The 27015-nt window shown below is 47.3% G+C and overlaps 1 protein-coding gene across 1 annotated transcript in view; it reads right to left on the reverse strand.

Moving 5' to 3' along the window:
- LOC134433389 (olfactory receptor 14J1-like) overlaps nucleotides 1–26350 on the reverse strand; it is a gene marked incomplete at its 5' end in the record, with an annotated part of 43226 nt that extends 16876 nt beyond the window's left edge. The window contains one exon of the mRNA XM_063182246.1: nucleotides 25889–26350. Within this exon, the coding sequence (XP_063038316.1) occupies nucleotides 25889–26350 (462 nt within the window). The remainder of the gene's footprint in view (nucleotides 1–25888) is intronic.
- Between the last annotated feature and the right edge of the window lie 665 nt (nucleotides 26351–27015).

The raw sequence follows: 27015 nt of genomic DNA on the forward strand, positions 1-27015 counted from the left end.
TTGGTGTCTTCATATTGCTCCTCTATGAGCCTGCACTTTGTCCTTTTCTCTCACTCGAGGGAGGATGGAAGCACTGAAAGAGTTCGTATCTCACCCAGGGCCTGTAGCTGGTTCCGTGACCCCGGCCGGGCTCAGTGCTTGCAGCTGGAGCTGTTTTACGATGGAGGTTTCTGCAGTGGCTGCGCTGGGGCTGTGTCAGGATGGGCCACGCTGGAGGAGGGCCAGGATCTCAGCAGCCAGGCCAGAGCACAGCAGCAGCATGGCCAGGGCCGATGGCTTCTCCTCCCCCTGCCCGGGGCTTGCCGGTGAACCCCAACAGTGGCAGAATCTTGGCCAAGCCGGCCTGGCCCGGGGCTGCTTCTGGGGCCCGGCAGATCCTGGCTGGGGCTGGGCTGGCAGCAGGGCAGGGCTCAGCAGTGCCCAGTTGTTGCCAACTGCAGCCATGGCCCGGCCCGGCCTCGGCCCCACAGCCTCCCCTGCCCTGCCCGGCAGCCGATGGGGCCTGGTGGGGTCCCTGGTGTGAGATGCAAAGCTGTGTTTCGTGTCAGGTACAAACAAGTGACGTGTGTATTTGTGAATGCAAAATTTGTGGACCCCGACAATGGGAGAGCTGTGAATTCTAATAATAACTGAGGAAAATAAAGCATGGAAAAAGGCCTTTGAACCTATCTTTTGTTTGCAATTAACCCTGGTTGATTTAGGAGCATTGGAATTAAGGTGTTAAAGATGTTGCTTTTTCCTTGCATTTAATCCATAACAAGCTCTGCAATAATAACCTTTTGAAGGATAATTTTAGAATATTACTTGTATCCTTGAAACTATAGCTTTGGAATATATATAAAGGAAATATGCTTATCTCACACCTTATTGAAGCAGAGAAAAACAGCTTGAGAAAGGAAGATGAACATCACCTCAAGGATTTATGGCTTAGACCAAAGGTAAGCAAGACATCACTGTTATTAGATTTATAGTCTTGGCAATTAAAAGGTGGACACACATCTGGGGAGCTGGACCCCACAAGATGGGATTCGTCTTTCTTCTTTTGGAAACTGGACCACCACCATCTGGGAATCCTCTTTTGAGAATACATCCTGAGAAATTAAAATCAAAATTGTGATGTAATAATGTGGAATAAAAATTGCTGATGAGTGAAAAAAATTGGAAATAGAAACTGCTGAAAAACCTGGTGAGTACCCTTATAAATACCTGTAAGCCTCAACTATCAGTGTGCAGTTGGAGGGAAAACTTCCCCCATTGTACCCAGCACTGTATTGCTCATACTTTACCATATTAAATAATAAATTGATTGCTGCTTGAGTATCGGCCTAGTCAAGCTTCTTATTTATAACACTGTTAGCTGTGCTCTTCTATGGGCTGGCCATGGCACTTGGTAATTCATATGCTGTCGTGCTGTGAACTGAATTCACACCTTATATGAAATAAACAGGGCCAGGAGACTTCTTCTCCTTTTTAATGCCTTTATTATAAGTGATCAGCTCAGGATTGGGCAGTGCGGACGGGTCTGCAGCTTCCCGTAGTCTCTCCCAGGGCGATTCCAAGAAGGAGGATATGCGCAGCTTTATCCATTAGGGGCAGAGCTGGGGATCAGGTCCTCGTGGGAGCCTTTTAGGGTGTGGTGATGCCTCCCGATGTTACTTTTGCTGGCTGTCCTAGCCGGCCCTCAGCGCCGGGGATGACTCCCTTGCTCAGGGCAAGAGAGGCTCCGAAGGTGTTCAGCATCTCTGCAGGCCCAGCACTCCGCTCCTCTTGTCCAGACATCACTCCAATCTCTCAACTCTTAGGTGGCTCATTGTTTTTGGGGTTTCTTCGTGCATTTGGAATAGGGGTCCCACACAGCATGCTGGTCCTTAGAGTTATTTTGCATATCTCTCCCCTCCAAAATCTCTTCTCCTCACTGTTCGGGAGGTACCCCACCCTTCACTGTCTCAGACAAGGGCCATTAACTCACCCCAGCCAGGGCTTTTACTGATACAAAAACAACTATTAACAACAACGACCCGTAATTACCATAACACAAGTAGCAGCCCAGCAGCAACAGTGGTAACCTTTTTCTCACAAAAATAAATTAACAGAATTTTTTGTTCATAACAGCCCCCCCTCTTTTTCTTTGATCGAGCTTAAATTTTAAGCTCGCATCAACCTAAAATTTTGGACTCATGGGCTTCATATTTAATTTTTCAAATTGACTATAAATTTCTTCTGCACTTTGGTAATCATGGTTACATAACTTTGTTACTTTCCTTGGTTTCCTTAGGTTGGTCTGCACGGCAAATACTATTTTAATGAAACAGATAAATAAGCATAGTAAAAAGAGCAATCCTCCAAGTATACACACAGTGAGAAAAACTACCTTTTCCCATACATCATTTTTGAAAATCTCCAGGTTCTCCCACCAACTGGAATCAAGTGTAGGAGTTTGTTCTTGATTATTTACACATGCTAATTTTTTATTTCATTTGAAATGTTTCTAATAATTGCATTCTTTATTTTTAATACTGCCTGGAGCCTGATGACTTTGTTTAACATAAATATTGGGGTCTGAACGTGTCCTTTACAATTTTGAATTTCCTCAATTTCTATTTCACTTTGCTTATTCTGTTTAATTTCTCCCAAATCATTATATATAGGAAATCCTAAACTTGATCCAGTTTCTTTGGGTAATAAGAAGAAAATTGGTTTTATCATTCTAGCGGTGCATCTGCCAGACCTGACAATTTGGTGTGTGCTGTGTTATCAGAGACTAAACCTTGGGGTTTCAAGCTCCCATGAAATGTGTTTTCAGCTTCTGTTGGGCATTCCCAACATATACACAGTTCTTTCATTTTCCAAAAGGGGTTTATCTCTTTTTCAGTACACTCATGACATTCATAAACTTCTTGGTGATCACACTTGTCTCTTTCTTTTTTTTTCAACAGACTCTAATTTGTTTGGATCTCTTGGGATCCACTGGGTGGCTGAATACTCCACTGCTAAATACTTGTTACAAACAATTTTTCTTACCCTTTTCACCATTTCTTTTCTTTTTACTAGATCTACTGAGCTTGTTTCAGCAGCATCACATTCAAAGCACAACCAGGCTTCCCCTATAGGGCACTTTTCAGGGAGTGGCTGCCTAAAAGTGGCAATGTTGTGTGCTATCCAATACATTCTCTTATTTTTCTGATAAAGGACCAATTGGGAGAGGTTAACACAGTTAGGGTTAGAATTGATGGGGACTCTAGACCAGGAGCTCACTTGCTCCTCATAGAGGAGTTGGTAGCATTCATTGCACGGCTCAGCTGGGCTCCCCAGAGCACCACCAGCAATCAGAGCCATCAGGACTACCCTTCCCAAGAGTCCGGTATGGGTCATGTTGCACAGCCTGCCCACCCGGCCTTGCCTCTTGGGGAATTTTACTGAGAAGAAGCTTCCAAGCTCTTTAGAGTCCCTTCTGCCTGCTTCTCTGGTTAAACCTCTCTTGGTCTGTTCCCTACCAATTTTGGTTTCCCCTCCCAGGGGAGTGCTCTGTAGAGGATTAGCCTGGAGTCTTTAGAATTAACTTGGGGAACTTAACTGTAATTACTTATTCACAGTCTTAAATTTTTTACCAACATAGTTTACACAGAATCATCTTGAAACATTTTAAGCAATGTTAGAACTCTGATACCAATTATTTTCCCATACAGTTCAGTCTTTTTGAGTCTTCCTTCTGAGAGTCAACTTTAAATCACAGTATACTCAGCTGAATTAGCTTGTGATGTGGTTGAATCCTTATCCAGTGCCCGGGGGTGAGAGTGGTGTGGACTCTGGCCCAATGCCAGAAGGAAAAACTGGGAGTCTGGCCCAATGCCAGAAGGAGAATGAGGTGCAGTCCGGTCCAATGCCAGAGGGAGAATGGGGTGGAGTCCAGTCCAATGCCAGAATGCCAGAGGGAATAAAACTGATGCTGAATCCTGGTCCAATGCCAGGAGGTGAGAGTGATGCGAGTCCAACCTCTTTCTTTTGGTCTGCACAGTCGAATTAGTAATGAAGAGTACCTGAAACAGGCTTTCAAACATAAGCATTAATGGTCTGCTATTTTATGATTTTTTCAAAACTCAGTTTCTCGGTTCAATGTTATTGGTTAACTTCTCCATAGCTTGTATGTTTCTCTTATCAACTTCTGCACACGCTGAATTTTGCAGGGAGTTGTATTTCGGTTAGCTAACTTAACTCCCAGAGTGCTTTTATTCTCTTATTTTTCTGTGTATTTAATTCACTGGTTTTCTGTTCTGTTTTCAAGATCTTATTTATTTATCTCTTTCTTCTGTTTCTTACTTTCACTTACAGCTTAAATACTACTTTTCTTTCAACCCCTTACACTTAATTTTTTTTTTTTCTTACACCATTCTTCTACACAATACTCTCCCCTCTAAGGAGATGTGGTAAAACTTGTAATGCACAATCTACATTACCTCTATTCTAATTCATCTATATTCACTGTCTTTTATTTCTCATTCACTATTACACATTCCTTCGCACCCTCAAGACACAAACTGGATCATTATTGCTAGAAAATCACGGGTCCCTGTAGCCCCCCCTCACCTTGGGGTAGGCCCACAGGTCTCAGTATCTCTGGGCCTCCTGGAAGGGCCCTGACTCTGGTTGCCTCTGGTGCACATTCACCTGTGAGGCTGTCTGTGTGTCACTCACACTCTTACAGCTACGGCTCCCTCACACATCTGGGGAGCACTAGTCTGGTTTGCAGGTCACACACACACACATTTCAGCCACAGCCCCCACCCGCCTAGGGGACACAAGCCTGGTTTGCAGGTCACACACACACTTCCACTGCCCCCTTCCCACCTGCCCAGGAAGTTGAGGCTGACTTTGTAACTCACTCTCACACACAACAAGAAAACAATAAGGTACCTTTTATTTTCACATTACTTATTACATATTTAGTGTTACTGGCCAGTTTTGGTGCTATTGGATATCCTTTCTACCTAGCTGTTTTTGTCTAACTTCAGATGTTTTTTCACTGTACTATACTTTTCAGTACTTTGTTGAGACAGGACTTATCTGTTCCTGTATCTACTCAAAAATTCTAATTCTTCATTTAGGGGTCCCACCTCAAAGTTTACCAAGGGCTCTTCTAGATGTTGCATCGGGTCCCCTAAAGGGTAAAGCCTCTGACCCTGTAATCGTCACCTCTAAGGATCTTCCCTAAATTATCTTGTTCCCTGGCTACTGCCGCATCTGAGACTGAGCTTTCTACAAAATCTCCTGACGTGTCCTGCCTTTCCACAGTAATAGCAATGTCGTTCTCTCAAAGGGACTTGAGGTCTCTCCATCCCTCTTGTACCTGACAGTACTGACCTATCCTTGCCTCCTCCTGGTGGTGGAGCTGCCCACCCCACACTTTCTCTAGCTACAGCAACGATGATCCTAGCCTTGGCCTTTGCTTTTTCTTCGTCCCTCCTTAAATGCACCTTCAATGTTTCTCTCAATAACTCATTGATATCCTTCTCTTGCCAATCTTCAATCTTTTCCAGTTTTCTCCATACATCTGGCCAAGATTTGGTAACAAATTGGACTTTTGGTAGCATGTGTCCTTCTGGGGTGTCTGGGTCTATTCTAGAGTACAACTTGAAGTTCCGCTTTAGGCGATTATGACAAGCTGCAGGAGCTTCATCCTTCTCTTGTGCACTAAAAATGCCAATTGGGTGTTAGTTCCTTTGGGAATTGACTCTTTGATCCCCCGTATTATCAAAGACCTGTATACCATCATGGCCTTCCTCCCCTCTTCCTGGTTAGGGTTCCAGCTGGGATCCGTTAGTGGCAATTTCTGTTCATCTGTTGGCACCTGGGGTCCTGGACTGTTATCTTCCTCCCAAATTCTTATGCCAGCCGCCCTAATCATCTGGACCTCTTCTGGGGAAAATAATATACTCAGGATGGAATTCATCTCCCCTCAAGTGTAGATAATTGGACCTAAAACTTGATCCACTTGGTTGGCTATGCCCACTGGGTCCTCAACTAAATGCCCCAACTCTTTCTTGAATCCTCTCACCTCAGAAGCAGTTAGGGGAGCATTCACAAAGCCAACCCCTCCCGCTACTCCTCCCATAGGAACTTCTCTGAGGGGAAAGAGTCTCTCTGCCTTGGAGGTCTTGGATCTGGTGCTACAGTATGGCCCATCTTCAGATGCCAAACTAGTTTGAGGGATATCTGGGTTACCCTGAACTTTCTGCACATCACCAGGTGTATTTGCTGATAGCTGTTTATCGGGTGAGGAGGCATTTGTGTCCCAACTAGGAGGAGGTAAAGTGACAGCAACAGGAGGGGGAGAAGAGCCTGAGTGGATATTAAGTGGAGCTGGAGAAGGGGTGGAGAATGCAGCAGGTGGAGTAGGCACTTGTGGTGGTGCAGAAGGAACTGGAGGAGCTGAAGGTGGTGAGGGAGTGGTTACTGGGGGAGATACTGGGTTTATCACAGGGGAAGCTGAAGAGGTAGGAGGAGGAATTTGAGCAGGTGGTAATGAGATGGCAGCCAGGGGAAGAACAGGACCTGGCATTTGAGGTGCTTGAAGAAGAGGATTATAAGGTGGAGGGGCAGAAGGAGGCAAATAATCCAGGGGGTCCCATCTTTTACTAGTCCTATCATCCCCTCCTTCATTTCCCTCTTTCTTCCTCTGTACCTTACAAATTCGCACCCCTTCATCCCCAATAGCGTTCGTTAACCAGCAAGATACATACAGTAATTGCTCCGGATCAGTATCTCCTCGAGCTGTCAGATAATGATTTTGTTGTTGGCACATCCACTTATCCTTTGTCCCACACCAAGGCCATCCTCCTTGCACCTCTAATTCCGGCCAGACTTCTACACAATAGTGAATCATTTTCACTTTATCTAATTGCTCTGTGGCCTCTATAGAATTCCATTTCTCTAACAGTTCTTCTAAAGGTCTATTGGGAGGTATATTCCTCAGTCTCTTGTCGGTCTTCTTACTATTACACCCTCCCATTTTTCAGATCTCAACAGTAAAAAATCCCAAAGGTGCCTCTACTGACAGGTAATTTCAAAAAAACCCTTTTGTTTGAGGAGCTTCAGCCTCCTCCAACGAACTTCAAATTTTTGCCTGATGGTCAGGACTTTATACTGAAACAACTGCCCAATCTCTTGATTGCCCAGCTTTCCTAACGTCAGAACTTACATCTATCAGGACTTGAACACACGAAACCTCAGCCTAAGAATCCAAGTCGCGCCTGACTCCCTCAGTCAGGAAAAACAACTGCCTGATTTTTAGTTTGCCTAACCTGCCAAGTTTTAGGCTTCACCTTATCAGGACTTAAAAACAAACCGCAGCCTCCTTTGCTTGGATTTGTGCCTGACCCCTTTGTCAGGACTTACTTTACCTGCAGGGCTTGTGAGCTTACCCGAATCCTTCTCGGGACTTACAATCTTACCTGAATCTTTCTCGGGACTTACAATCTGCCTGACTTCCCTCTGTCAGGACTTACTTTGGGTGCATACCACTCATACAACTATTCCCTCCACATGCCCGGTGAGGGGGGCCCTCTTTCCCCCTTAGGAGACGACTCACTCACGCTAATTCCACACACTTTCCCCCCTTCCTAGCCGGCCCCTTCGCAGGGGTATGGAAACGTGGTACTGAGGGGCTACTCTCACTCCGAAGGTCCGGCTACAGACCTTAGTCTCACTCACACACACATGCGCACATCTCCCACTCCTGCCACCGGATTTCTCACCAGTCCGGTGCTCCAGTGCTCCTCTGCGCCACTGGTCCTGAGGCGATCTCTCTGGTCCTGACAGCCAGATGTCCTGGAGGTCCAAGATGGCCAGTCCTGGTGTCCTCTTCTGGCGTGGCTATCCCGGAAGAGCACCCCAGCTGAAATAAACAGGGCAAGGAGACTTTTTCTCCTTTTAATGCCTTTATTAAAAGTGATCAGTTCAGGATTGGGCAGCTCGGACGAGTCTGCAGCTTCCTGTCGTCTCTCCCAGGGCGACTAGGAGGAGGAGGGTATTTGCAGCTTTGTCCACTAGGGGCAGAGCTGGAGGTTCGGTCCTCGTGGGAGCCTTTAGGGTGTGGTGACCCATTCCAATGTTGAATTGGTCCCCGTCTCGCCCCCTCCAAGATTCGGCGTGGGGCCTCTTGAACACAGGGTGAGGAACAATGAAGGTTTTCAGCCTGTCTGCAGGCCTAGCGCTCCGCTCCTCATATCCAGACATCACTCTAACTTCTCAACTCTGCATTGGCTCGTTGTTTTGGGGTTTTCTCAGTACATTTGGAGCAGTAGTCCCCCACAGCACGCTGGTCCTGGAGTCACTTTGCATAGTCGTCCGTCCCCCCCCCCCCCACCGGTCTCTTCACTATTTTGGGGAAAAGTACAACTTAGCCTCGGGCAAGGCTCTGCTAATACAAAAGGAGCAATTAGCCACAATGACCTGTGATTACAATAACAAAACAAGCCAAACTTCAGCAGCAACAGTGATCTGGCTGATTTTTGTAAACTTTTCTCACAAAAATTTAGCAGAATTTTTGTTCTTAACACTGAGCCCCATGGAACCAAGGGACCATTGTGACACTGTGGGGTCCTGTGACACCAAGGGACCATTGTGACACTGTTGGGCCCTGTGACACTAAGGGACCATTGTGATACTGTGAGGCCTCATAGAATAAGCAAAGCATTGTGACACTGTGAGGCCTCATGGAACAAGTCAGACCATTGTGACCCTGGGGAGCCTCACAGAATCAAGAGGACCATTGTGATACTGTGGGGCCTCATGAAACCAAGAGGCCTTTGTGACACTGCAGGGCTGCATGGAACCAAAGGCCCATTGTGACATTGCAGGGCCTTGTGTCATCAGGGGTCCGTTGTGAAACTGTGGAGCCAAAGGAGACTATTGTGGACCAAAGCTCCAGGGTGACACAGAGGGGTCTCCAGTCATCAATGGTCCATTGTGACACTGCAGGGCTTTATGAAACCTAGGGGCCATTGTGACATTATGGGACCCCATCGAAACTAGGGACAAGTGTGACAATGCAGGTCTTCTTGTAATTGAGTGCACCATTATGACACTGCAGGGTATGAATCCAAGGCACCATTGTGACTATGGGGGATCATAAAACCAAGGGGACACAGAACAAGTCTGGCTGATTTAACACCCCATGGACTGCCTGACTTGTCTACCTGATCTTGGCATGTTGAGAGTCACTTCTCATCTGCCTAAACACTGGGGCTCCATGCTTTCCTTCCCAATGGAAAAGAACTGTCCTTCTCCAGGAACCCATGGGCAGAACTGGGATATCACCTCAAAATTCCTTATGTGTAGGGATTGTTCCCATAGGAATATTGCCAGGACAAGTCTGGCTGGCAGTGGTTTCACAAGAGTCACTTCCCATTTGTCCCCAAAACATTGGGGAAGGCTCCGTACTTTCCTTCCTATGGGAAAGAGCTGTTCTGCTTCTCCACGCACACATGGCTGAGATTGGGGTTTCACCTCAAAAATTCCCTAAATCCAAAGTCTGCTCCCAGACAAAATCTGCCATTCCTAACAAGTCTGCCTGGCCTTGGCCTAGTGAGGCTCTCGCCTGCCTTGCAAACACTGGAGCTCTGTGCTTTCCTTCCTATGGAAAAGAACTGTCCTTTTCATCTAGGTGCCCATGGCCAGAACTGGGGTTACACTTCCAACATTCCCTATTGTGACAGACTGGAGGAGATTGTTGGGTCTAAACATTTTGTGTGGGGGGGAGGAAGGGGCAGGTCCAGCCTTGCCCTGCCCTGGGACCCCAATCCCCCCAGAGCCTCTATCCCAGCCCAGAAGTGTCTGCCAGTCCCTGGCACAGCACAGGCAATGCTCCACAGCCACCTCTGCAGCCCCAGTCCAGCTCCTGAGGGACCAAATGAGCCCAAGCCCCACCTGGGGGAAGGGCCCAGGAAGACCAAGGGGTATTTAAGGCTGACCACAAGGCAAGCACACATCTTGACCCTACCTCCTCTTGGAATTTCCACCTGAACAGTGCTGGAATCCAGGAGTTGGTAGCTGTGTATGTCCTTCTCTAAATCTTTCTGTGTCTTCTTCTTATAACCTCTTCTTGCAAATTTTGAGTAACTTTAAATTGAACAAGCTACGAGTTTGTGAAGTTAAATGGGCCAAGTTAATGCTTTGAGAAGTGTTTTGTGTTGATTGAATGTCATATTAAACCATTTGCCAAAGTTTCTCTTTGTTTCTAAAGGTGCCACTAAAGGCAGTTTGGTTGTTTTGACCTCTTGATGATCTCGTCAGTATTTTTCCAGTGAGTCTAACTCAGAGGACACAAACAATTGTAATTCCTTTTAAATGTCTCCTTGAGTGAGTTGTTTGGGGGATATGGGTCAGGGCTTGTCTGTCCTGCTTGGCATAGCCCAGACAGGGCTTTCCCAGCCACATTCCACACTCCATTTCCCAGCTGGAGCCGCTGCTGCCTCTGAGTTGTGCTGCCCCAGCCACAGAGATGCTCTCCTTGTCTGCCCATTCCCCCACGGTCTCTGGGCAGGCATGGCCTCAGTGGGGCTGCTGACATCCTCAGCAACTTGGAGGCTGCTGCTGAATTTTACTGCTCCAGAGGCTTGTTCAGCCTTCAGCTCTTGAGTGCAGGAATTCAGTGTCCCAGGGCTCATTAACATTCACAACACCTTAACAAGCCAAGCCTCTGGGGGTAATTTGATTTTAATTTTCAAATTGTTGGTGGTTAGGTAGATCTCAGTAGTGATTCAAAGTGAATACATGATATTTAAAAAGACGGTGAGAGAAGATTTTTTTAGATCCTGTTTTGTTTTCCTGTTAATTTATTGATATGTGCAATCTCCAGCTGAACCTGAATCCAAGGACCTCCTCATGCCAGTTTGAATAGATATGAAAATCAAGACCCTTCATGGCTGACAATCAATCAGACTCTGTCCCTACCCCCACCCCACCATTTCCCCCATCCAAGCCCTGGCACTCAGAGCAGCCTTGTGCAAATCTGAGCTCCCTCCAGCCCAGGCTGCACCTGCAGCTTTCAGCTCCTTGGCTCCAACTCCCACCTGCTTTCCTTGGAGGAACGACATGCCCGAGACAAAGAGGGATGTTCATTTCTTGTCAGCCAACAAAGCTGTTGAAGTGAGGGGAGAACGACCATCCTGTGATGCATCGAACTCGATTTATTGATCGATCAGTCAGCTTAAATAATAGTGTTAACGAACTTCATGCATATTCCGAAATACAGGTTTATGATAGGCTAACAGAGAAAACTCTAACCACACCTTTTGTTTTACTACACCGTTGATTGTTTACACAAAACAAAACCAGTGTTCTCACTGTGATACGAACGGTTCCCAAAACTTCCACATCTGTCCTCAGGGTGCCATCTTTTCCCAGAGAGAGTGTTACACTTGTTATGAGAAGACTGCCTGAGAACTTTATTGTTTATACAATGATGCCTGAAAGAGTCTAATTGTTTATAGAAGTCAGGCTGGGAACTGCTTCACAGCTACCTGTTACTTTTCTCTCAGTTTCATGGCTTCATGGCCTTTTTCTTCAAGCCATGCCTGAACTAAACTCTCCACACTTCCCCTGCTTTTTTCTTTAAGAGAAAGGAGGTTAGTTTGCCAGGTATTCTCTATCATCCTACTAACCATCTTTTGGATACAGCTACAGAAACAAGGTAATATAAGTAAAAGTAATAAGAGTACCCCTAATATCCCTATAGCATATGTTATAAGGTTTCTTAGCCAGGGTCCCAATCCGAAACTTTTCAGCCATTCATCAATACCCAATCCTTCTTCTTCCTTAAGTTTGTTAAAACCTAGCCGTAGCTCTTTTAACTTAGCATGAATAGATACAGAATGATCAGATAAGTTCATGCAACACATCCCTTCAAACTCTTCACACCCATGGCCTTGTGCTAATAATAAGAAATCTATAGCAGCTCTATTTTGTAGAACAGCGTGATTAACACTTTGTACATCTGAAGTTAACATATCTAATATCTGTGAAGTTTTATTCAGTTCACACTTAGCCCAACACCCTATTTGTTTTGCTAGAGTCAATGCTTTGCTGGCAGCACCCCATGGTAGGAAAGCTGAAACCATCACTTGCTTAAATTTACTCCAGAACCATGGATCTCCTATTTGACTACAGTCTAAATTATGTAAGCTACGCTTTTGCCTGCTTATCTTATGGCTTAATTGCATTAGCACAGATATATTAGGGTGGAATAAAGATAACTTGCCTAAATAACAAGGTCCACCCTGAGGCTGGGCAGGTATACCATTCCAGGCTCTATCTCCGCAAATTAGAAATATACCCGTAGGTAATTTCTTAGGTGTTATGATGCTAGAGCCTTTACAATGATTGTAGAGTTGTTTAGACACTATGTTTGGCTTTAGGGCTGAATCCAGGGTAGCCCACGTTTGTGTATGTGGATTCATCTTTTGAGGATTAGAATAATCAAAGCTAAACCACCCACCGTCGGAAGTGCTGGTCATGCTAGCACTTGCACTCCCGAAAAGCTCCAATTCCTCAGGTGGAGAATGCAAAGGAATATTAAGTGATTGAATTAACAGGCATTGACGGTAGCCGTCACTCTGACTGGCAGTATACCCTTTAGGCAATTTAATATTTACCATACTGCGCATATATAAGGCACGGTTATTAATAAAACTGCAGAATTCTTGAGGAGACCATACTGGAAGTCCTACCAAACATGTTCGAAAGGGGTTAGTAACTCCTCCAATGCTGAGACAAAGCGATGTCTGATTAATCTGCCTAGCAAGTGTTAACCATACATTATCTCTAGATTGACTAAAATGTGTTACTTTTAATTCTTCAGCTACCACTACACCAAGTAATATAATAAAAGGAAACCTCATTTTTCTGGTTTTACTTTGACCTTCTTCTTCTTATCAGTTTTTAACCTTACTGTTCCCGAGGCCCGAGGACCACACCTTTGTAACCTTCTAATGCAGTTGTCTAATGCCTGATTGGGATCTCCTTTTATAGGCCCTACAATGGAATGTTGTGTTAAAGGCACCAGTTTTCTACACCTTACAGAGGTAATATATGATGCACTTTGAGCTTTAACCCTTTTCAAAATACACTGTACCTCCCACCGATAATAAGCCAAGATTTTCTGCTCATGTGACTCATTAAGAGCTAAAGCTGAGGCAGTGTTTAGTCCTGTTTCATTCCGTAGTGCCCACTCCCAATTATGTTCCCAGTTATGTTCATAATTACAGGTATTACACCATAAATGAAAAAGTGACAACTGATCCACCCAAAAAGCCCTGTCACAACCCCCACAACACAGTGCAACCCAAGCAGCACAATGTGGGCTGTGACATTCAAGGCAGTTCTCTTTTGCCGGTCCTTTTATATGGAAAGATGATAATGATTCAATAATGTCAATCAGTTCCCTGGTTGTCCGGCAACTGCGGGTTATGGCCCTGTCGATCGCCTTTGAGTGTCCCTTCAGTTGAAGCAGTAGTGGTCTCAGGATCAGGAACAGCTTCTTCTCCAGACGGTCCTTGTCCTCTTCTGTGAGTTGATCCACCAGGCGCTGCATCAAGAACAGGTTTAGTCCACTTGGCAGGTACCCACAATGCTCCTGTAGGGGTGGAAATACAAACATATCCCCTTCCCCAGAACAGGACCTTAGCAGGATCCTTCCATAGCCCTGTCTTGGGGTCTCGGTATTTTACCCATACCTCTTTTTCCTGCTCACCAGTTTCTGGTGGCTTATAGTGTAATTCTGCTGGGGGCTGCCCTACATCACCAAACACACACAAATGATTGATCACAAATAAGCTTTTTAGTAATCTGGAGTGGGGGTCAGTCACCTCTTCCTGTTTGGCTAAATACTTCTTTAAGGTACCATGTGCCCTTTCAATGATGGCCTGCCCTGTTGGGGACTTAGGAATACCTGTAACATGTTCAATCCCCCAATTTCTAAAGAATTTCCCTATTCTATGACTAGTATAGGCAGAACCATTATCTGTTTTAATTCTTTTTGGTGTACCCATCACTGCAAAGCAACTGTACAGATGTCTCTCTACATGTATAGCTTTTTCTCCTGACTGAGCTGTTGCCCATATATATTTGCTATAAGTATCAACGGACACATTTACATACTTTAGGTTGCCAAAACTAGGGACATGTGTAACGTCCATTTGCCACAATTCATTTGTTTGCAGTCCTCGTGGATTTACTCCTAGGCCTAAACCACTTCCCCCATTATGGTGACTACAAATAGGGCAAGCCCTCACAATGGCTTTAGCTTCTGAGAGTGTTATTTTAAATTCTCTGCTTAAGCCTTTTGCATTCTGGTGAAACATTGAGTGAGCTTCTCGAGCCAATTGGTGACTTGACAGAGGTGTACTTTGGGTAATAGTAACCAATCTATCTGCCCTATCATTTCCTTCACCTAAACCAACCTTCCATTTATGACTTCTAATATGTATTACAGCATAAGCATGTTCCCTGGATCTTGTAGCTCTTTTTAGCTGCAATAGTAGTTCATATAGTCTTTGATTTTGCACCTCTTTTATGGAAGCATCTTCAATTCTTGCTACAACTCCTGCTACATACAGAGAGTCTGTAACAACATTCAAAGGTTCCTTAAATTGTACCATTGCCCATACCACTGCTAACAGTTCCATGGTTTGTAGGCTGTCCACTGCTTCTGCTTGCAAAATATGATGCTTCCATACTCTCTTTTCTTGCCAGGTTATTGCAGCAGTTCTTGATTTCCTGCCAGCGTCTGTAAATGCAGTAATAGCACCTGAGATAGGAGAATTCTCTCGCTTTGGACGAGTTATCCAGTCCCAGTCCCCTATCCATTGAATAGATGCTGGTCGAAGCTGGTGTGTTTCAATAGGGCAACATGCACCCAAAAGGGCTTCCTGCATTTCCTCTGAATTAGTCAAATACCAGTCCAAGGTATCCTTCTTCATTGGAATCTTGATGGCAGCTGGTTCTGACCCAGCTACCTGCAACATCCTTTCTCTGCCCTTCTTTATAAAATTTGCTAACATTTCAATTTTTTGAAGAAGAGTCTTGCTTTGCTGTAGTGGGGGGGAGATCCATTCTAATATCCGTGTTTCCCCTGTTTCTTTTTTACATTGCGTAAGTGCACCCAAAAGATATTGTGGGCCTTTCCAGATGGTAAGATCTATGGGTACTTCTGGATCCCTTCGATAAACATGTCCATGCATAACACAGTCCATAATTTGCTGAATGGCCTGCTGTTGCTTATCAGTGATGCACACCGGATGAGCTGGATCGGTTCCTTTTAACAGCGGATGCAGCTCATCAAGCAGTTCATTGGGTATTCCCACCATTGGTTTTAACCACTGTAAATCACCTAAGAATCTCTGAGCTTCATTTAAGGTAGTTATTTTTGTTTTTAATTGCAGCTTTTGAGGTTTAACAATTTGTTCTGTCATAGACCATCCCAGATATTTCCAGGGAGCAGTTGTTTGAATTTTCTCAGGAGCTACTACTAAAGAATATTGTGCCAGTGTTGTTCTTATTTCCTGGACTTGTTGTTGTGTGAAAGGCATCGGCTGAGCAAACAATACATCATCCATGTAATGATATATCACTGTATTAGACCATTGCTTTCTGAGAGGTTGCAAAGCTGCACTTACATAAAGCTGACACAAGGTGGGGCTGTTCTGCATGCCCTGTGGAAGAACGGTCCATTCAAACCTCTGATCGGGTGCTTCTTTGTTAATCGCGGGCAATGTGAATGCAAATCGTCGCATATCCTGTGGGTGAAGGACAATAGTAAAAAAGCAGTCCTTGAGATCAATAATCAGCAAAGGCCAATCCATCGGGATCATGGCTGGGTTAGGTAATCCAGGTTGTAATGAACCCATAGGTTCCATCTGATCATTGACAGCACGCAAGTCATGAAGCAGTCTGTATTTTCCTGATTTCTTTTTGATTACAAAAATTGGAGTATTCCAGGGGCTGGTCCTGTTGAAACTGTTCTGAATGTCCCTGTTGAAACTGTTCTGAAACAAGCTGATGTGCGTGTTGTAAACTTTCCCCTTTCAAAGGCCATTGCTTAACCCATACCGGGGTGTCATCGACCCAGGTGATGGGAATTGGGAAAGTCCAAGCAATGGCTTTTACTCCAAAGGGTGTTCATTTGTTAGAACAACCCCTAGCTGAGCCATAATGTCCCGGCCTATAAGGCATTGAACAGTAGGTGGTAACTGCACCACTGAGAAAGTCGCCGTCAGCTGCTTGCCGTCGATGTGAACTTGAAGGGGGGGTGAACGGCTTGCCAAGGTAAATCCTCCTACCCCGGATACGGCAGTGGCTGCCGGCTGCAAGGGCCAGTGATGAGGCCAGCAGCTAGGACTAATAATGCTGGAATCTGCTCCAGTATCCAGCAGACCTGAATATGACCTTTTCTGTCCGTTATATTCTATCTCAACTTTTTTCTTCGGTCTCTCGGTAAGATTTAAAGTTAACAAAGTAAGTCCTCCTGTAGAACCAAAAGCGCTGTCTCTCCTCTCTTGGGTTTTTATGGGTTGTATTCCTTTCGTCATTTGCTCAAGCGGTACCAGCTGAGCAATTCTTTGTCCTTTGTTAATTTGGAGAGGAGGAAAAGGAGTATAAACCATGACCATAATTTCTCCCGTGTAATCCGCGTCAATAACGCCAGGTAAAACAAACGGTCCTAACATAGATGCGGAAGATCTCCCAAATAGTAGCGCACCCATCGCTTTGTTTTGTATAATAATAGGTCCTTGAACCCCCGTAGGGACTTTTTGCGGGTGCAGAGTCATCAGCGTTACGTCTACTGTGGCTGCCAGGTCCATGCCGAGGCTCCCTGCTGTGGCGGGTTGGAGACTCCCGGCTGCGGCGGGTTGGAGACTGCCTGCTGCAGCGGGTTGGAGGCTCCCTGCTGTGGAGGGTTGAAAGCGTGGGGAGGTGTTATCTCTGCAGCGGCAACTTGTGTCTGGGCGCGGCTGCTGCGGGAATACGCGCTCCTGGAGAAGTTTCCCGACCTCCGCTTACAAGCGCTTGTATGATGATTATCCATACGGCATTTCTGGCACCAGACTCCAGTAGCCTGGCACTCCTGGCGCGTATGTCCAAAGCCTCCGCAGCGAAAACATTTTATGCGGCCCTTTTTACTTGACGCTGCAAATGCGGCTGACGCTTGAAGAGGTGCAAGCGCGGCTAAAACCTGACTCTGAGAAGATTTTGCATGTTCTTGCAACCCTACTCCTAGCTGTTTAATTGCGTCTACCACTAAAGCCTGCTGCCCGGTTGGCACAAGAGCCATCCTCTCCAATGCCTCCTCAATAGTCCAATTTGCTCCTAAGGTATTAAGTATGTTTCTAGTGGCAGAATTACAATTTTGGATCGCACACTGCTTGAGAAGGGCCCCGCGCATAAATTCGGCTACTCCAGCCCTCTCAATTGCAGCCGCAGCTCTATCAATAAAAGCGCCAAATGATTCCTCTCTACCTTGCTTAATTCCCATATATACTGGTATCCCTCCTGGTTCCTTTACCCTTTTTATTGCGAGTCTGACTAACCTCATTGCCTCCCGGCACTTCTCCTGACCTATTAAAGCTTGCGCCTCAGTGCGAAGGAAAGGTCCCAGACCCATAAGCTCATTAACAGTGATGCCATGGAGGGGGTCACCCTGCTGTCTTTGTACTGCCACGCACTCATTTACTAAAGCTTGCCAATGGGCGTTAAAAAGCAATTGCTGATGTTGGGTAAAGATTAATTTGACTATGCCACGACAATCATTAATAAGAAGAATACTGGTATCAAAAATATAGTCGAGCATTTGCTTGGCTGGTTCGCTTTTAAAGCCAAACTGACTAACAGTGGCTCGCAACTGAGATAACATCTTCCAATCTAAAGCGCTAATTGTCGCTTGCATGCCTCCACCAGCCTGAGGGGTGAAAATAACCGGACAAGCCAGTTCGCTCGCTAAGCTAATCAACTCCTGGTCTCCCTTTTCCACTGCATCTTTGGCCAGAGCTGCCCACGCATCCCGTCTTTCCCGTGCAATCATCGCCGCTCGATCGTTTTCCAACCCAGGGCTCTGATTACTTTTCGGGAACGGAACACACGTTTTTGGCTCTGGCTGCTGCGATGTGAGCGATATGGGAGGCTCAGAAGTGCTACGGATAGCCTGCGGCAAAGCAGGCAATAAAGCACCCTGCGGAGCACCCTGCGGAGCTTGGCTCGTTAGGGGGGGCTGGTTTGTTAAAGGAGGCGGTGGAAGCTGCGCTGGAAGCGGCGCGGCTAAAGGAGGCGGTGGAAGCGGCGCTGGAAGCGGCGCGGCGGGTAGTAAAGCGGCCTGTGGAGCTTGGCTCGGAACCTGGCTTGTAGCCGGGCTCGCAGCCTGGCTCGGCGCTTGGCTCACAGCCTGGCTCGCAGCCTGGCTCGCAGCCGGGCTTGCTGAGGGAGGTGGCGAGGCTGGTAATAAAACCGTCCTCATTGCGGGGCCGAGAGGGGTCCCCGACTCTTTATCAAACTCCCTGTCTCGATCGTATTCTTTATTACGATCGTGAGCGGCAGTAGCCTGATGGGCAGCCCTCTTTTCCGCCGGAAACTGCAACAGTTCGGTGTTAATGACCCGCCATAATTTACCCATTTTCCTAGCAGTTTTATCATCGTCTAACGTAGCCTGCCATAATATATCACCAAATTTACGCCACTCAGACAACTCGTGAATCGTGTGGGGATTCACAAAGACTCCCCGTTCCAGACAATAAGCCAAAAGACCTTGCAATTCCTTCTGTAAATCTATTCCCTTAATTTGCCTTTTTTGCAAAAAAGTAATAAAAAGTTCATATGCGGCTTGCCTTTCCATACCTCTTTTTAAGTGCGCACTTTTACCTAGCAGCGATTTCCAGGCATCGGCCACACGTATCAGCTGGACCCATCTATATGGTCGCCAGGGCACGGCGCATATCGGCGGCTTTTTTTTCTCCGCTTTGGTTTCGCGCTTATTTGCCGCTCCCGCTGCTTCGGAGCCTGAACCAGTCCTCACTTCTCGTGGTGTTCGCAATCCCCGTGGTGGTCGCGATCGTCGTCCGCTATCACGTCCGGGTGGTCACCATTTGTTGAAGTGAGGGAGAACGACCATCCTGTGATGCATCGAACTCGATTTATTGATCGATCAGTCAGCTTAAATAATAGTGTTAACGAACTTCATGCATATTCCGAAATACAGGTTTATGATAGGCTAACAGAGAAAACTCTAACCACACCTTTTGTTTTACTACACCGTTGATTGTTTACACAAAACAAAACCAGTGTTCTCACTGTGATACGAACGGTTCCCAAAACTTCCACATCTGTTCTCAGGGTGCCATCTTTTCCCAGAGAGAGTGTTACACTTGTTATGAGAAGACTGCCTGAGAACTTTATTGTTTATACAATGATGCCTGAAAGAGTCTAATTGTTTATAGAAGTCAGGCTGGGAACTGCTTCACAGCTACCTGTTACTTTTCTCTCAGTTTCATGGCTTCATGGCCTTTTTCTTCAAGCCATGCCTGAACTAAACTCTCCACACAAAGCCAAGGGAAGGCACTGCTCCATCAAATGCAAAAGTCATTTCTCTGCTGGATATTAAATCCACTTTCCACAGCAGACAGTCTCAGAGCAATGGAAAACACCTTCTGTGCCCAGGACTGGTCCCAAGGTCCCCCCAAACCCTTCCTGCCCCAATTCTGCCCAGATTTGCTCTTTGCACACACGAGTCCCAGGCTGAAGTCAAGAGGTCCCTCCATGACCAGAGGCAGGAAAACAGAGAAAGGGGATGAAGATCTCTCCTGTGCAGAGCCAGGGTCCTAGTGCCCCTGCAGTGGGAACCACAACTCATCAGGTTTGTGTCCTTTGGGGTCAGGGCCTGGTGACACTCAGAGGCACAGAAAGGTTTCTTGCCAACAAACACAAGCTGAACATTTGAGCAGTTTAATAACCATCACAGCTCTTCCATCAGCTCTCTGTGATGTCCCAGCAGCATCTGACATGTCCCCCATCCCCAAGGGATTTCTGTACATGAGCAGTTTTAGACAAAGACATAACGTAATTCTCTGATAGATAAAAACACAGGTAAAATTATATTTATTATATATTTATTTGAACTTCAGAAATATTGGGCAATTTCTTCCCGCTCAAAGCATGAAGCCAGTCAGTTGAGAGGCACTTGAATGACCAGAGAGCATTTAGAGGAGGAAATGAGAGAGCAGTAGCAGTACATAGATCCACCTACTGTAAAAGAAGAGAAGTCGTTAGACATTGCCATTTCAACAGAAGAGCTGAAAACACCTGAAGGAAAAGGAAGTAATAAACAGAATATTGGTGACACCAGTCAAAGGGAAGGTCAGTATTTCTCTTCCTGCCATCAGTATACCTCCAGGAAATTCCTGTTTCTGGTGGGAAAATTGTGCCATTTCTTAAAAGTACTCAAATGATCCCGATAATAAAGATTTGCTGTTATATTATGAAACTAACATGTATTAACACCTTTGCCCCTTTTCCAGGCAGGCATCAGTTGTGTGCCCATGAACAGGCAATGCCACTTGTGCCCTGAGGTGCCAAGCTGGGATTGGATCTCTCCGAGAGCACCTGAGGGAGAGCAGAGCACCTTGCAAGCTGCAGGTCCTGTACAGCCCCGCAGGGCTCCTGGCCCATCAACATCTGCTCTGCTCCAGTCTGAAACAGGGCCCAGAATGGTGCCGGGATCATCAGAGAGCTGAGGTGTGTGCTGGAATTCAATGCCCTCCCCATCCACAGCAGCCCTGCATTTCCCTCCTGCAGCCTTGTTCTCCAGCACAGCCATGGAGACTCTTTGGGCTCTGGACTGTTCCTGCAGCCCCCAAGGGCAGCTGAGCTCTGCCTTTGGCACAGTCAGGCCAGGCCAGCACAGGCCATGCTCAGCAATTGCTTGTGTGTGTCTGGCCTTGCTGTCAGCCCTGGCAGCGGCTGCGTGGCCCCTTTGTGGCCCTGTAATGGCCCAGCCATGGTGGCCCAGCCCCTGTGCAGGCCCAGCCCAGGCCAAGAGCATTGCGGCTGGGAACGGCCCCTGTGCCGTGGTGCCCACAGCAGCCTTGGGGCTCTGTGCCCCATGGCCTCCCTGCTGGGCAGCCTCTGCCAGCTCCTGCAGAGCCCGTGGCACCTGTGGGGCTGCACAGAGAGCCCTGCCCCAGGCTGTGCCAGCCTCTGGGCCAACAGAGAGGCAGCCAGGGCTGGCCATGGCTGGGAACAGGCCCTGAGCCACGCAGGAGGATGGGGCTGGGCCACAGCCAAACTCAGCCCAGGCCAAAGCTGGGCTCAGCAGCCCGGGCTGCCAACATATGGGCACAGAGGCTGGCACTGACAAATGTCCTGGGCCCCCTCCCTGCTCTGTCCATGCCACCAAGGGCACAGAGCAGCCTCCTCTCTGGGCCACTTGCCTGCTTGCAATGCCTTGTACAGGTGCTGGCCCTGCCCCACAAGGCCTGGCCTGAGTCCTGCCCCTGCTCGCTCAGCCAGGCTGAGATGGACTCTGATGGTTTCTGGGCCAGGCTTTCGGAGCCCAGCTCCCTGCAAGCTCTGCCAGCTGCCCTGAGCTCTGGGCAGCACCAAGGGCCTCTTCCCAGCCCAGCCCAGCCGGCTCTGGCCCCACAGCTCTGCTCAGGCCAGGTTGCTCTGGCCACTGCCCCACGGCCTCAGCCCCTGGCAAGGGCACAGCAGCAGCTGCAGTGCCACAGGACTCAGCCCCAGCCATGGGGGAAGGTGCTCGGCCAAGGCTGGTCATTCAAAGGAGGCTCCCTTGCTGCCCTGCTCCCCTCGGGCTGAGGGGCTGAGAGCTCTGCAGCCCCTGCTGCCATCCCATCTGCCCAGGGCAGCACAAGAGCCGTGGCCTTGGGGCCCTCAAGAGCTGCTCCTGCTCCAGGCCCAGGGCTCATGCCAAAGCTGGGGCAGGCACAAAGCTGTGCCCATTTCTGTTCATTGCTGCTCGCATGGGGATGGATCCTCAGCCTCTTGGAGGTTGCTGCTGAATTTTCTTACTCCAGAGGCCTCTTCTTTGCTGAGCTTTCCTGTTCAGGAATTCAGTGACAAAAGCTCATAAATATTTGTTCAAAACACCCAAACAAGAAAAGGCCCTGGGAATATCTTAAATGTTCAATTCCTCTGTGGTTACATAGAAAGATTTCAGAAATGTTTTCAAAGTGAATATACTTTTTTGAAAACAATGCAGATGTTCCACTGCCACATTTTCTGAAAAATCACTTTGTCAGGATTTCTTCCCCTGGGAAGCTGAGATGTATCAGAAAAGAACGAAAACAATAATTATCTGATTGCTTCTCGGTGTTTGATACTTTGGAATATGGTCTGGAGATTGTTTACCAACAGTTGCATGTTTGATTGGTTTCCTGTTAATTGTTTTTACTTAATGACCAATCACCATCCGATGTTTCAGACTCTAAGGAGTCAGTCACGAGTTTTTCAGTAAGATATGATATGATATGATATGATATGATATGATATGATATGATATGATATGATATGATATGATATGATATATAATATAATATAATATAATATAATATAATATAATATAATATAATATAATATAATATAATATAATATAATATAATATAATATAATATAATATAATATAATATAATATAATATAATATAATATAATATAATATAATATAATATAATATAATATAATATAATATAATATAATATAATATAATATAATATAATATAATATAATATAATATAATATAATATAATATAATATAATATAATATAATATAATATAATATAATATAATATAATATAATATAATATAATATAATATAATATAATATAATATAATATAATATAATATAATATCAGCCTTCTGAGAACATGGAGTCAGATTCTCATCCCTCACCTCCTCCTTGGGACCCTCACAAACTCAACATAGACCGAACTGTTTTGTCCTGCTTTTGTTTCCTGTTTATAGATTGATATCAGCAACGTCCAAATTATATTTATCCCCAGCATTTTCAAATGCAGTCTGAAAAGATATGAAAATCAAGGCCCTCTAACTGGCTGTCAAACAATATCACTTTGTTCCCCTTCCCCACCATTTCCCTCCAACCCCTGGCACTCCTATGGATCAGGAATGGTGTGGCCAGCAGGACCAGGGCAGTGATTCTTTCCCTGTGCTCAGCACAGGTTGGGTAGCGTCTCGAGTGCTGTGTCCAGTTCTGGGCTCCCAATTTAGGAAGGACATGGAGGGGCTGGAGTGTGTCCAGAGAAGGGCAACAAGGCTGGGGAGGGGTCTGGAGCAGAAATCCTGTGAGGAGTAGCTGAGGGAGCTGGGGTTGTTTATCCTGGAGAAGAGGTGGCTTAGGGAAGACCTCATCACTCTCTACACCTCCCTGACAGGAGGGTGCAGCCAGGTAGTGGTCGGGCTCTTTTTCCAGGGACCATTGACAGGACAAGAGGACACAGCCTTCATCTGCACCAGGAGATGTTTAGGCTGGACATAAGGAAATATTCTTCACACGAAGGGTGATTGGGCATTGGAATGAGCTGCCCAGGGAGATGGGTGAGTCACCATCCCTAGAAGTGTTTAAGGAAAGACTGGATGTGGCACTCAGTGCCATGGTCTGGGTGACAAGGTGGTGTTGGGTCCCAGGTTGGACTTGATGCTCTCCAAGGTCTTTTCCAGCCTTGTGGAAAGCCTGGATGATTGTGGCACTGCAGGGCCCTGGGGAAGCAAGGGGCCATTGTGACACTGCAGGGCCTAGTGGCACTAAGAGGACCATGGTGACACTGTGTAAGACATGGCAGCACAGAGCCAAGGGGCCATTGTGACACTGTGGGGCTGAATGGAAGCAAGGAGTCCATGGTGACAGTCTGGGTCCTGCTGCAACCACTGAGGCCACTGTGACACTGTGGGGCCTTGTGGAACCAAGGGGCCATTGTGCCACTGCGGAACCAAGGAGACCCTTGGGAGAGCCTGGGGACAGTGGAATCAAGGGGCCATTGCTCCATTGCAAGGACTCTGGGAACTGAGGGAACAATTGTGACACTGTGGTGCCCCATGGAACCAAGGCTCCCTGGTGACACTGTCGGATCTTGTGTCACCAGGGCTGCATTGTGACACTGCAGCACCAAGGAATTCATTGTGGTAATCTGAGGCCTCATGGAACCACAGAAGCCACTGTGACCCTGCAGGGCCTTGTGGGACCATGCAGAGCATTGTGACAGAGCAGGACCTGGTGTCATGATGGGGCCATTGTGACACTGAAGGGCCCCATGGAACCAAAGGGCCAGTGCTGCTCCTCAGGGACTCCTGGAATGAAGAAAACATGTTTGACACCATGGTGGCCCTTGGGACCAAGAGGCCATTGTGACACTGTGGAACCAAGGAGAGCATTGCTGCACTGCCAGACCTCACGGAATCAAGGATTCACTGTGACACTGCAGAGCCTTGGGGCACCAAGGGGCCATTGTGACACTGCAGGGCCCAAGGATCCCAGGGACTTTGTGACACCCAGGGGTCCCATGGAACCAAAGGGACATTGTGACATTGGGAGGCCTCATGCAATCATGGAGACAATTGGGACACTCTGGGGCCTCATGGAACCATGGTGACACCAAGTTGGCTGGGAGTGTTGATCTGCTAGAGGGTAGGAGGGCCCTGCACAGGGCCCTGGGCAGGCTGGATCCAGGGCCCAAATCCAACAAGGTTTAACAAGTCCAAGTGCTGGGTCCTGCACTTTGGCCACAACAACCCCTGCAGCACTACAGGCTGGGGACAGAGTGGCTGGACAGAGGCCATGCAGAAAGGGACCTGCAGGGACTGAAGCACAGCAGGCTGGACATGAGGTAGCAGTGTGCCCAGGTGGACAAGGAGGCCAATGGCTCCTGGCCTGGATCTGGAATGGTGTGGCCAGCAGGAGAAGAGCTTCTAGTGTGCCAGCACTGATCTGCCCTGCAGCTCTGCACATGGACATTGCTGCTGCAGCTTCAGAGAAGGGAACACAAGGGGATCTCTGGAAAAAACTTTGCTGGGAGATCCTTTAGTTCTTTTAAAGTCACCAAAAGCCCCTCACAGACACATTCTGTAGCCACAGGGAAGATTGAGAGAAACAAAATGAGAAAAGGCAAAACCAATGGCTTATTTTTGTGGACAATATTAAAAAACTGAAACATGGGGTAAAAAAGAACAAATCCACAACCAAACCCAAAAGAATTACCGAAGCTGATTTATATTACCTGGCCTGTCCCTGCTGCAGCCCCGGCACTGCCACCCCCAGGGCTGTGCCCGGCCCCGAGAGCACTCAGGCCCTACAGCAACACCAGGGCCACCAGGGCAGCGGGGCAGGGCCACGACAGCAGCACTGGCAGCACCAAGTGCTGCTGCTGCTGGGCACAGCTGCTGGGCCAGCACTGCTCTGCCCCTAGCTCTACACACAGACATTGATGCTGCAGCTCCAGAAAAGGCAACAAAAGGACATCTCTGCAGAAAACTCCGCTGGGAGATACTTTAAAACTCTGCTGGGAGATGCTTTTGTTCCTTTAAAGCCACCAAGAGCACAGCTCCTCATTGACACAGTCTGTGGCCACAGGGAAGGTGGAGAGAAACACAATGAGAAATGGCACAAACAATGATATTTTTTTATGGACATTATGAAAAAAGTTAAACCAAAAACAAGACCTTCAAAGATGAAATCAAAAAGAAGTATGAAAGATTACTTTTATTGTATGTGATTTGCAAACCCTGGCCAGCAGTTTAATGCTTCTGAAACCATCCAGTCATCACTCTCCACACTGCAGCCTTGAGCTCCTGGTTCCTCAGGCTGTAGATGAGGGGGTTCAGGGCTGGAGGCACCACCGAGTACAGAATTGACAGGACCAGATCTAGGGATGGGGAGGAGATGGAGGGGGGTTTCAGGTGTGAAAATGTGCCAGTGCTGATAAGCAAGGAGACCACGGCCAGGTGAGGGAGGCAGGTGGAAAAGGCTTTGTGCTGTCCCTGCTCAGAGGGGATCCTCAGCACAGCCCTGAAGATCTGCACATAGGAGAAAATGACAAAAAGAAAACAAACAAATAGCAAACAGGCACTAACAGCAATTAGCCCAAGTTCCCTGAGGTAGGAATTTGAGCAGGAGAGCTTGAGGATCTGTGGGATTTCACAGAAGAACTGGCCCAAGACATTGCCATGGCACAGGGGCAGGGAAAATGTATTGGCTGTGTGCAGCAGTGAATAGAGAAAGCCACTGGCCCAGGCAGCTGCTGCCATGTGGGCACAAGCTCTGCTGCCCAGGAGGGTCCCGTAGTGCAGGGGTTTGCAGATGGACACGTAGCGGTCGTAGCACATGATGGTCAGGAGGAAAAACTCTGTAGTCGCGCAGAAAACAAAAAAGAAGACTTGTGCAGCACATCCAGTGTAGGAGATGGTTCTGGTGTCCCAGAGGGAATTGTGCATGGCTTTGGGGACAGTGGTGCAGATGGAGCCCAGGTCGGTTAGGGCCAGGTTGAGCAGGAAGAAGAACATGGGCGTGTGCAGGTGGTGGCCGCAGGCTACGGCGCTGATGATGAGGCCGTTGCCCAGGAGGGCAGCCAGGGAGATGCCCAGGAAGAGGCAGAAGTGCAGGAGCTGCAGCTGCCGCCTGTCTGCCAATGCCAGCAGGAGGAAGTGCCTGATGGAGCTGCTGTTGGACATTTGTGTTGCCTTAGCTAGGGGATCTGTAAAAAAAGTAATCATGGAATAGTTGTGTTTGGAGAGGACTTTAAACATCCCAGTACAGCTTGGGGGCACTTTTCCCCTGCCTGCCCAGGGCTCTGCTGCCTGGAGCTGTTCCTGCCAGCAGCTGCTTCCCTGTGCCCAGGGCTGGGCCCTGCCAGTGCTGCCAGAGCCCAGCCCAGCCCTGTGGGCTCAGCTCTGCCTTGCAGACCCCTCCCAGCCCTGGCACTGCCCAGGGGCAGCTCTGGCTCTTCAAGCTCTGA

Source organism: Melospiza melodia, unplaced genomic scaffold (assembly GCF_035770615.1).
Source record: "Melospiza melodia melodia isolate bMelMel2 unplaced genomic scaffold, bMelMel2.pri scaffold_18, whole genome shotgun sequence".
NCBI classification, from domain to species: Eukaryota; Metazoa; Chordata; class Aves; order Passeriformes; family Passerellidae; genus Melospiza; species Melospiza melodia.